General features: G+C 34.3%; 1 protein-coding gene across 1 annotated transcript; it reads right to left on the bottom strand.

Moving 5' to 3' along the window:
- Positions 1–2,344: 2,344 nt before the first annotated feature.
- PHT4;3 (phosphate transporter 4;3) lies at positions 2,345–5,760 on the bottom strand. Its single transcript, XM_078979123.1, has 9 exons — positions 5,395–5,760; positions 4,792–5,255; positions 4,457–4,683; positions 3,969–4,338; positions 3,474–3,518; positions 3,232–3,378; positions 2,979–3,116; positions 2,831–2,864; positions 2,345–2,753 (listed from the first exon to the last, which is right to left on the bottom strand). The coding sequence occupies exons 2-9, from the start codon at positions 5,230–5,232 to the stop codon at positions 2,569–2,571; spliced, it is 1,587 nt and encodes a 528-aa protein (XP_078835249.1). The 5' UTR covers positions 5,233–5,255; positions 5,395–5,760; the 3' UTR covers positions 2,345–2,568.
- Between the last annotated feature and the right edge of the window lie 6,547 nt (positions 5,761–12,307).

The following is a 12,307-nucleotide window of genomic DNA, read 5'->3' as shown; positions in this document are numbered from 1 at the left end:
CGTTTAGGCTCGCAAGCCTAATCAAGCTTAATGACATAGGATTGAGCTCGAGCTTGTTTAATAAACGAGCTTAATATTAAGCTCGAGCTCGGCTCGGGATCGTTTAAAATCGATTTCAAGTCGAGCTTTTAACGATCCGATCTCGAGTAGCTCGCGAGTAGCTTGGCTTGTTTGCACCCCTAGTTGTATCCATTATTTATCTATCCTTTGAAAATCATCTTGACGATCAATTATATTTTCAAGATAAATCTATTTTGGTCCCTACAAATGAAGAATTTGATGCTACCAATGACTACATTTTAGGATTAATGGAAGATGAAGGGAAAACATATGAGTTCAAATTCTTTACGTGATATAGAGTTACCAGGTTTTTTTTGAGGAATCAATTTACTCTTCAGCTGTGTTGAATGATTTTAAGGCATCTAGAATTTCCAACCATAAACTTACACTAAAAATAGGTGTTCCGGTCATATTACTTTGTAATATCGACCAAACCAAAGGACTATGCAATTGTACTAGATTATAGATTGTTAGGCTTGGAAGAAACGTCATTGAAGCCTGAATCATATATGATAGATTCTTTATGGAGACTACTTATATATCTTGCATTAATTTAACTCCGTCTAATGAAAGAATCTCATTCTGTTTTCAGCGAAGGCAATTCCCAATAGTAGTTATTTTGTTATGGCCACTAACAAAAGTCAATGACAATAATTATCAAATGTTGGATTATACTTGCATAAGCTTGTCTTCACTCATTTTCAGTTATATATTTTTTGTTTCTCGCATCACAAGTGAAAAGGGATTGAAGGTACTCATATATTACGAGGAAGGTTGTCCAACTAATAAAACAAAAAGTTATGTTTACAAAGAGATCTTTCAACTATTATAGATATTCAAGTATTTCTTTGTTTTTTTTCAAACATTTAAATGTTGGCAATAATTCTAAGTCTGTTTATGTTACTTTATTTTTTTATAGTGCCAAATTTTTTACACATTTACATGTACATTTTTATATGTTTCCTCGTGTTTTACGCGGGGTCATAATCTAGTGACTATCAATCTAATTTCATATCTATACCCAAAATAGCAATCCTTTATGTTCTCGTAATCTATAATAGCAACGCATTAGGTTGTTTATATTCATGGGTTTAAATGCAATAATGAATTTTTGATTATCCTACTTTTGTTTCTTATTACAATTTACAAATTATATTTTTAAAATGTACCCAAATACAACAAACTATTTTCATATAATAATTGGCTAGATTTCTTATATTACAATCACCTAATAAGAATAAAAATTGATACAATGCAATAGGTTTTTCAAAATATAAGAATATAAAATAAATATAAGATGTTATAAACACCCGACTAATTGAAATTATGTTGTTATTTTTAACTCTAACGCCTTCGATCCCACAATATGCCAATATCAAAAGGATGGAATTTGAACAGGAGCATCATGATAGATCGGAATACCTTCGATCTCACACTGTGCCAACATTGAAAGGATGAAATCTGAACAGTAGCATCATGATGGATTGGAACGTTTTCTTGCAAGTACAAAGTAACCACGATCGCTCCTACCGATACGAACATTATAAAACAAGATAATTTAATAAATATATAAAACAAGATAAAGTATCGTTGTTTATATAGCATCCTACTTATGTTTTTCCTAATTACAATTTAAAGCATTATACTTTGAAAAAACTATCTAATTGTAACAATATTGGTTCTTAATTAATATCATATATGATATTACCAATTTATATGATCTAACCATTGTTGTTAAGTTCCCGATCTTGATCTTAAAATTTTACGATTTTAAGATTCATACAAACCAAAAACGATCCGAATCTCACTAGGATTTATCTAAAGCAAGATGTATAGTGAAATATTAGGATCCCGATTAGGATCTTAAGATCTTAATACGATCCGATCTCATCTTTATAGTTTTGTTATATAGTTGACGCTAAAAAATTCTTATATTTAACAATCAAGCATTACAAGTTGCATAATCTTCATAATCAGTCATCACTTCCTCACTTAATCTCGAGCTAGGCAAATTATAGTTACTATATCCGTTTGTGATCTTAAGCTTTATAGATCATAATGATCTTGTTTCTTTTTGTTATTAATATGCTTTCTTCCTAATTTTTATGGCTTACATCAACAAAGTTTATAATTCATGTTTAAAAGGTTAAAGTTGACTCCATATTGGAGTCTCAATGCCACAAAATTGTTTCTTTTCTATCCCCAAACAGTGGAACAAGACTCGCTATTGATCTTTAATTTGTACAAAAGACATAATCATTCTTATCATATAAATTATAAAATATGCCTGAAAGGAGAACCAAAAATTCAATTTCAAGAGTGTCCAATCAAGGATAATAGTATCTGAATGGAGATGAGAAATGAAGGCCTAACATGTTTGTAAATTGTAATCACAATTCCTTCTCGATTCACATGTATAAACTACAAAGATGTTACATTGATCTTACATAACCACATAGAAAACATCATATCTACAACATGATTACGTCCCCCCAAAAAAGGAGCTAATTAAGTAGCTTCATCAAAATTCACCCTTTCACCAGTGGAATAGATATTCCAAAACAAAGCAGCTGAGAAATACAAAAATGACGTAAGCAACAGAAAGCCCTGAAAAGAACCCACCAACTCAACAAAAAAACCAGCCCCAACTGTCCCAATTATAGCAGCCAATGTCCCTGCAGTATTTGACATACCTATACAACAAAAATCGCTTAAATTTTTTTCTCAAATAATTATGTCATCAATTTTCTAGATTACGTAGGTCTCTTACCATGTAGAACACCCGAATACTGTGGAGCAATTTCCTACTCAAACAAAACAAGATACGTAAGTCAAGTCAGTTAACAGAACAGGTTGTACTGTGTTTTAGTTAACAGAACAGAACAGGTTGTACTGTGTTTGGAAAAAGATGATGGTACCTGAAGGTTGACTAGGAAACCACAGTGACTAAATGATTTTAGGCCCACTGCTAATGTAAGCCAAGCAGAAGCAACAACCGGACTTTTCGCCATAATTAAACCAATAAGAGCAAAACCAGGTCCCATGAAACCAATTGACTGTGACAACAATTCAATGTAAGCTCTAAATTTTATCCTTAAACAAATTCAAAAAATGGATAAGATAAGAATTTATTTTTATGTTCATGTTAATGTTAATGTTAATGTTACACACCTGCATGATTTTTCGAGTCAAAGTGACAGTCATACCACTTTGAATCAAATTGTCAGAGAAAACACCAGCAAAGTAACCTACGAATGCCATCATACTCCATGGAACAGCACTAAACCATGCTGCTTGTCGAAGGTCAACATGGTAAATCTGTAACCCAAATAAATTAAAGAAATAAATAAATAAATACACCCCACCTACCGTTTTAATATATATATATAATGTCAATTGTCATTGAGACTTACTGTTTTGAAGTAAATAGGCATCCATGAAAGAATAACAAAGAATCCCTGTGGTAAAAACATACATATAATGAATTGCATATTACACGAATGGTCCCTATGGTTTGGGGTAATTTGCACGATTGGTCCATAACTTATTTTTTTAACTCAGAAGGCCCCTACTGTTTGTTTTTGTTATGTGTTTGGTCCTTACTGTTTGTTTTTGTTACGCGCTTGGTCTCTGTCTTACCTAAAAAAGACTATTATTTAAATAGGGAAAAATGGTGGGGTAGGTAAGGTAAGGTGAGGGGGTGGGGTGGGGTTGGGGTGTGTTTATTTAAATAAATTAAAAAATCAAGGGCAAAATAGTCTTTTTAGGTAAGAAAGAGACCAAACACGTAACAAAAACAAACAATAAAGACCTTCCGAGTTAAAAAAATAAGTTAGGGACCAAACGTGCAAATTACCCTAAACCATAAGGACCATTCGTGTAATTTACTCTATAATAAAAGTATGTACCCAGCTATGCATGGAATTTGCAATAATGAGGGACCAAGTTGGGAGTTTAGAGAGCAAACGTCTGAAGGGTGGGATTATTTTGGTTGACTTTGTTTGACTAGTTTCATCCTTGATGGATTTCTTCCTCTTGCTTTGTATATATTGTAACTCGTATTTTGATATCTGAGGACTTCGTTCAGGTGTGCTAGAAGTTGCAGACACCCACACCAAAACCCAAAGAAATCCAGATAATCCAAATATTATAAAAGGGCCTCCTACACCACCTTGTGACATTAAAATAGGAGAAAGTGTGAGTCCAATTGCACTTCCGAGTTGAAATCCAGCCATTGCAAGCCCAACAGCTCTTGATCTTTCGGTTTGTGGAAACCATCTAAGGGAAAAGTTCATAAGATTCTAGGCCTTTTTAGTTTCACTAGACATTTAGACAACAAACAACGGAGTAAAGTTATGAAGATGTGAATGGAAATGGAGAATCATGAAGTTATTACCTTGCTATCATGTTGTTCATGCATGGAAGTGCTACACCTTCTGCAACTCCAAGTAAAGCACGCATGCTAAGTAGTGCCCAAAGAGAATTTTCAGCAGCCCATGGAGTGAGAAATGTAGCCATTGACCATAAAGCTACACCACATGCCATCACTACTTTGCCACCATAATAGTCCACTAGAGTTCCTCCAGCAATTGGTGATATCAGATATCCCCAGAGGAATGATGACTGGAAAACACAATCACTCAAACCATTAAGTGAATTATTCAGACACGACACTAACCAAATCAATCACAAAATTCTTATATTATTGTATGAAGCAATAGAAAGAGTTACCTGAACAACACCAGCGAAGGATTGACTCCAGCCACGAGACTGAGACAAGGGAACTACAGCCACAGACATCACAACACGATCTGCATTACAGAGTGCCAACGCCAAAGCCACCATTGCAACAACTTTAACTCTCTCGGAAGTAATAAACTCAAGGAAACTAGGCTCCGAGACCTCAGATTCATAAAAAGGAACACTAGGCTGAGCATCGTCTGAAGAAACCCTAGGTTTTCGCAGCAAACGAGAAGTACTCCAAACTCTGTATCCGTGGTGTTGAGATTCTATTCTTTTAGAGGAGGTGAGAGTCGATATAGTACAACAAGACGACGATTCATCCAACTGGTGAGGTAATCTGATGCTTCTGATTCTGATTCTTCTAGGGTTCTGAAAAATGGTTGCCGGAGAGAATCGGAGCGGTCGATTGACCGCCGCCGGGGAATTCATTTAGAAAAGTGTTTGGTAAAGTCCTGTTTGATTCTCGACTTAAATTAGGATGTAGACATCAAAGTATTTATATGATAAAAATCCAATTTTTAATGCATTTAACATTTCCCAGGAGGTAAAGCAATAATCAATAATAACAATAATAATCAAATGAAATTTTACCTTCTATAACCGCATCTCAAATATCAATTTCGTTAATTTACAAAAACCCTAAAACGGATACCACAACGTCGGAGAAGGAGCAAACGGAAATCGCTAATCGTTACTGGAAAGGGGAGAGGAAACTATAAATTGCTAATCAATATCAGAAAAGGAGAAAGAGGACCAGTACAGGAGAAGGAGGAAAGGAGATGAAACGATGGAGACTGGCAGTAGATGACAGTGTTGAAGCAGCTGCGAGACGAGATGGGAAGCACCGGGGAAGCGAGGCGGAGGAAAGGCCGGTGATAACTACCTGTGATTGTGTTCTCGTAGAGTCGTGAGTAGTGTGGGGAAGAAAATAGCCAGAGGAGTTTAATTAGGGTTACAACTTAAAAATAAGTTTTTAGACTTCTTTTTATTTTTGTAGAGTATTGGAAATATACTTTAAAAAAAAAATGAGAATGACAGTAGTTTTTTTTTTTTTTTTTTTTTAAGTTTTTTATAAAATAATTAAAAATGAAAATGTCCAAAATAGTTGTAATCTTTGTAGACTATCGTTTTTAAGTAATTAAAAAATGTCCACAAAAATTGTGGTGTCTTCAGACAAAAAAAATTATTTTATTTTTAAAAACGAATAAATTTTAAGTTATTGACCGTGAAAATTTATCTATTAACTGAAAAAAAAAAAAAAAAAAAAAAAAAAAAAAAGTCACGGGTCTAAGGCCAATTTGGTTTAAAGCACGAATAAATGATTGTTTTTTTTTCATTTAACTTAATTTTTTCACAAGTATATATAAATTTTTTCTGAAAGGAATGGCCGAAAACAACGAGGATCTATATAAATCAATTATTGTTTATTTCTATTTACGTATTTTATATTTATAGTCCGAAAATTGGAATTCATAGCAATTGGTGCCAGATTTTTGTAGCTCTAGACCTGCGGAAATTTATGTTTTAGTAGGTATCAACTCGTGAAAATTTATGTAGTTTTTTTTTAAGATAAAACTTCAAAAATGGTCTTGGTGGTTTTCAAAAAATCAAGTTTAGTCCTTAAGTTCAAAAAACCTTACAGATGGTCCCTGTGGTTTCAAAACTTTTAACAAATGGTCATTCCGCCTAACTCCGTCAGCTTTCTACCGTTAAATGAGGGGCATTTTCGTCATTTCAATACACAGGGACCATTTATGAGGTTTTCTCTATTTAAAAAAAAAAGAAAAAAATATACTTATTTAATTAAAGGGCCCCACCTCTCTCTCTCTCTCTCTCTCTCTCTCTCTCTCTCTCTCTCTCTCTCTCTCTCTCTCTCTCTCTCTCTCTCTCTCTCTCTCTCAAGAACCCAATCAACACATTGACTTTCTAACAATCAACACCAAAAAAACATTTACCGCAAAAATATTTCGAGTTCTTCCATAACACATTAATTTGATTTTTACACAGATTGGAACCTAGCCATTGATTCTAACCCTACCCTTCTGATTTGGAGATCGTTGGAACCTAGTTGGAGAAAAAAAAAAGCCTAGTTGAAGTGCTTCAATGGTGGTAGATATCTCAAAAGTTCAAGTAAGTTCTGATGGTTGCAGAAACCTCGCCGGGGCAATTGATCGTGATTTCCCCACCGATTGTAAAGCTTGGAAACCATAAAGAAGATGAAGTGGTTGAGCTACCTTTAAAGAACAATTTACACATTTTTACTGACCCATTTCTCTTTTCACTTTCTATTCTCGCTTCTGATTTTGTTCCTTTTGATTTTAGACCTGCAATTGAAGATTTGAAGGGAAACAAGGTGGGTTGGGTCAAAAATCATGTTCATTTCTCTCCATGTTGCAAATCTGGTCCATGGATTAATCCACAAACTTCAAAATCATGTCATTTGGATGAACTAGCCCCCACATCTCCATCCTCTTTAATCGATTCCAAAACCGGGTTCATGTGTATCTCGATGAACCACCAAACTCTCTCTGTTTTTGGTAATGCAGACGCTACCTCAACTTTGTCAATTTCTCCCCTAAATCTCCATAGTGATATATCACCACAAATTATGTCTTCATCTTATGACATTATCGTTCTTACCCTTCCCAAAATACTCTGGAATTTTCTTGTTTAAAAAACCATAGATAGTTACCGATCAATCGCTGTTCGTGCTTGGAGTTAGCTCGAATAGTCAAAAATCCACAAAATAAAATAGAAATCAAATTGAGAAAAATGGATTTAAGTTGAGTAAATACCCGGAAGTTAAAATGAGGAAGAGGATCTCAGTTGCTTTGTTTAAATCGCCAGTGAAGGAAGTGAAAGAGATTTGGTTGCTCTTCAACCTCATCTCATAGCTTCGATTTTTCGATCATATTTGAAAAACCAAAAGCAGAGGGCGGCAACAGTGGAGGCGGAAGTGGAATTGCCGCCATTAAAGAAGGTGTAATCTTGCTGTAGGTAATCTCGTTCCATTTTTTTCTTCTTCAAATTCTTTTCTGTAGATCTTAAATCCACTGATTGGGGAGGGGGGAAAGGGGTATGGTTTAATAATCTATGAAAGGGTGAAGGAATTTGAGCATTTGTGGAGGATGATATTGCTAGTGATTATCAGAGAGAGAAAGATGATATGGGAAAGCCACGAAGAAGATGAAGAAGAGAGAAGAGAGAATGAAGCTGAGGAGGATCGGTGCACAACTGCATATGGAGAGAGAGAGAGAGAGAGAGAGAGAGAGAGTGGGGCCCTTTAATTAAATAATTATATATATATATATATATATATATATATATATATAGAGAGAGAGAGAGAGAGAAAACCTCATAAATGGTCCCTGTATATTGAAATGACGAAAATGTCCCTCACTTAACGGTAGAAAGCTGACGGAGTTAGGTGGAAGGACCATTTGTTAAAAGTTTTGAAACTACAGGGACCATCTGTGAGGTTTTTTGAACTTAGGGACTAATTTGATACTTTCAGAAACCACAAGGACCATTTTTGAAGTTTTGTCTTTTTTTAATTTGTTCTTTTCCATATAAGTTTTAATTCTTTTATTTACTTGCTTGTGTGTAAAATTTGTTTGTTAATGTAACATGGGTTGCGGTCATATAAAGGGTTTGTGAATACAAAGGTAAATGTCGGTAAAGTTAGAGATATGATATGTCTAAATGTCGGTAGAGACTAGACTTATTTCGCATTACAACGATTAGAGATTGGGCGGGATTACTTATTGTGAAGGAGGAACCATTGTTTCTTCATTAGTTGATGTTGCAATAGGTTAGAATGGATGGTCAATTAATATCAAGGGCGGACCTATGTGGGGCACGGGGGTCCCGGACCACTATTCCATTTCAGTTTATAAGATAAAAATATGTGTTACCTTATAACATATATTTGTTCAAAATGCTGAATTTTAAGTCGTACAGACTTTATTGTTCTATTTACAATCATTATACTGAATCTTATTTATTTGGTCAATAAGTAAAAAAATCAATATAAGAATTACTAGTGTGTTATAGGTACATTCAAACTTGAATCCCTAAGAGCTTTAATGCACAAGGTACCGCTACTTAATGCATAATTTTCTTATCGCTTTTCTTATCCCGGTTTTCATTTAGCGTAATTTGAGGAGAGATCTGATAATAAGGGGATTTGAATTTCTCCCTCATCTGCCCCTATTTATCGTTTTTTGAAGCTACAAATTCAAAAACGTAATCCCCAATTTCGCCATTCTCTCCCCCTATTTCTCTCACTGATTTCCTGTTTCGATTTGAAGCAATAGATGTTATGACCACCACCACCAGTGCGCCATGGCACTGATCACCACCACCGTTCCTTGCCTTATCTCTAATCCTTAGTGCCACCATCAATGAATGACAACCTTTTATATTGTTAACTAGGCGAATCCCCACGCGTTGCGCGAGAATAGAATTATATAGTTAAAATAATAACTTTTACCAAATTATTATTTAATATTTTTACTTTGAAACAAAATGTTAGTAGTAAAGCAAACATATAGTTAACATATTAGTTTTGTTAAACATTATAGTTTAACTTTTAAGCCATTGTGATATATACAATTATTTGATAATTTTATAAACCGTTTAAAATTATGTAAATTATATATCAAATGAATGATAATATAACGGGTAATAAAACGTATGAACAAAATATGAACTGCAACTTTTAGTAACATAAAAATAGAAAAACATCTATTATAACATTTGTATTAAAAAAGATATATATACAACGAATAATAAAAAAATATGAAAAATAAACACTATAACTTTTAATAACATAAAAACACTAAAACATATATTATAACATTTATATTAACTCTTCATATTTAAATCATAAATCTCTTCAAATACATTAATGTTTTTAATGAGCAAAACTTTACAACCTTATAAAAGAAAGGAAAATAAAAACTTATTAGTGATTACTAATTAATAATCATAAGTTAAAAACTCTTGAGTTTTAACTAATAAATATACATGAATTAGAAAACTCTTGAGTTGTAGTGTGAGTTTCAAATGAATACGGTACTTGGAAATGTATATTTATTATTATTATTATTATTATTATTATTATTATTATTATTATTATTATTATTATTATTATATTCTTCTAAATAATTGATTTTGATGCATCATTTGAATCCCTTCAATTATTAAACATAAAGATATTTAATTATAAATTTATAACATACATAGGTGCATATACATGTTAAACAAATCATAATATATATATATATATATATATATATATATATATATATATATATATATATATTCGTAAATGTCATATGTAATTCTTATGGTAGTAATATGGATAAATTACTTTCATATGAAGAACATATCATGATAAGTCTATCATAATTACATATTAAATGTTCAAAATTATGTTAACTTTTAAATATGTTGTGTAGGATAACCCAACCAAAAAATAATATAAAATAAATATAATCAAAATAGAAAAACTACAATCAAATAAATAAGTGCAATTGGTGGTTGAATATATAAATAAAGATGTTACATAAACATACATTTAAATCAAAAGAAAAAACTAACATTTGTCAGCTTTGCTCAAACAAAAAAACCTATATCCATTTTATGAATCTTCTTTCTTCATTTAACACCATTCAACCATAGAAACTTGATGACAATTCTTCACTAACCTGGATTCAAAATATTTTTCTTGAAAAAGAAGAATCATAATGATATGCCAAGCAAAACATTGATGTTTGGAGAGTCACATTCAAGATTGAGTAATACACACAAATCACATATAAAGATTAAATGAGAAACTGAATATGAAGAAAGAATAGAAATGTTTCATTTGTTTTGGTTGAAAGAAAAAATCATATTACAATTACCATCGATGCGACATAACCCATTTCTTCAAATCATCATATTTAGATCGTGAATGCTTCAACTATATGAAAACTTTTGAATCACAATATCTTCAAATCCTTCTTACATGTAAGATTTTATATAACACAAAAAGACACAAAAGATTGTGTAACACCCATAAAATTCGATCCAAATTAAAACATTTTAATTCATTTAAAAACCATTAAGTTCATACACTTGTTTTCAAAATAGTTTAAACATCAAAGTATCTCCCAGAACCATATCATAAAAATCATAAACATGAGGAGCGGTACGATCACGTTCGCCTTGCCACGGTCTCCTGAAGTACCTGAAACAATACACTGAAATTGTAAGCCCGGAAGCTTAGTGAGTTACCCCCAAAATACCAACCACAAAACCATACACATATCATATTATATCATAAACCGAACAACCATGCATATCGAGTCTACGGTGTGACTGGTCCGCCTACCCCAGGCCTTCAGCCCACCCGGTCCACTCTCTCTCTCCAAGTCTACAATATGACTAGTCTACCTGCTCCGGGCCTTCAGTCCACTTGGTCCACTCTCTGATTCTATAGTATGACTAGTCCGCCCGCTCCGGGCCTTCAGTCCACCTGGTCCACTCTCTGAGTCTACAGTATGACTGGTCCGCTCACACCGGGCCTTCAGTCTGTCTGGTCCACTCTCCGAGCCTCGGCACGTCTGGTCCGCCCTTTTGGGGCCTTCAGCCTATCCGGACCGCTCGTCGGGCCTTCGGTCTAACTGGTCCGCCCTGGGTATGTTGGCTTACAACACAAAGCAGGACCCGCCTCAACCCAACCCCATTCCAATAACCATGTGCACATAAACATATAGTCATATAGCAATTCACAACGAATCAACCGATCTAACAGATCACATAACATAGCAACATCCTAACCAGGATACCGACCTAACCGGTCACTAACATAGCATTATCCTACATACCAGGATACCGACCTAACCAGTCACTAACATAGCATCATCCTACATACCAGGATACCGACCTTAACCAGGTCTCTAACATATACCATTCTAACTACCAGGATGTAGACATACCAAAGCAATAACATAAAAAACAACTACCCGGATTCCCATCCGATAAAGGGCCGACCTTGGTGCCTTAGACCCTATCGATATAGTGAGGATAACTCACCTGCTATAACTGACTTAAGAGATAAGATCATGCTGCTCCGACCACCGACACGAACTCCACCACTGAACACTACCAATTAACCAAGTCCAATAAATACCAATAATTACCAAAATACCCTTGGAAGTCAAACTGGGCAACCCTTGGTCCAAGTCAAAGTCCTCAGTCAAAGTCAACCTTCCTGGTTGACCCTACTCGCCGAGTCAACCCGTTGACTCGTTGAGTCCTTATACTCAGAAACTCCCAATCACGACTCAACTCACCGAGTCACCCCAAGACTCGCTGGGTCCAACAATCTTCGAGTCTCATCCTGTTCAACACACCAAGTTGTCCCTCAACACACCGAGACACAGCTCAACCAAAAAAGGCTAGGGTTCCACGACCAGACTCTCCGAGTCCAAGAACAAACTTGCCGAGTTGTTCT

This window comes from Lactuca saligna, chromosome 2 (genome assembly GCF_052625555.1).
Source record: "Lactuca saligna cultivar CGN05327 chromosome 2, ASM5262555v1, whole genome shotgun sequence".
Classification (NCBI taxonomy): domain Eukaryota; kingdom Viridiplantae; phylum Streptophyta; class Magnoliopsida; order Asterales; family Asteraceae; genus Lactuca; species Lactuca saligna.
The sequence above is the reverse complement of the archived record's forward strand: the minus strand, read 5'-3'. Positions and strand labels throughout refer to the sequence as shown.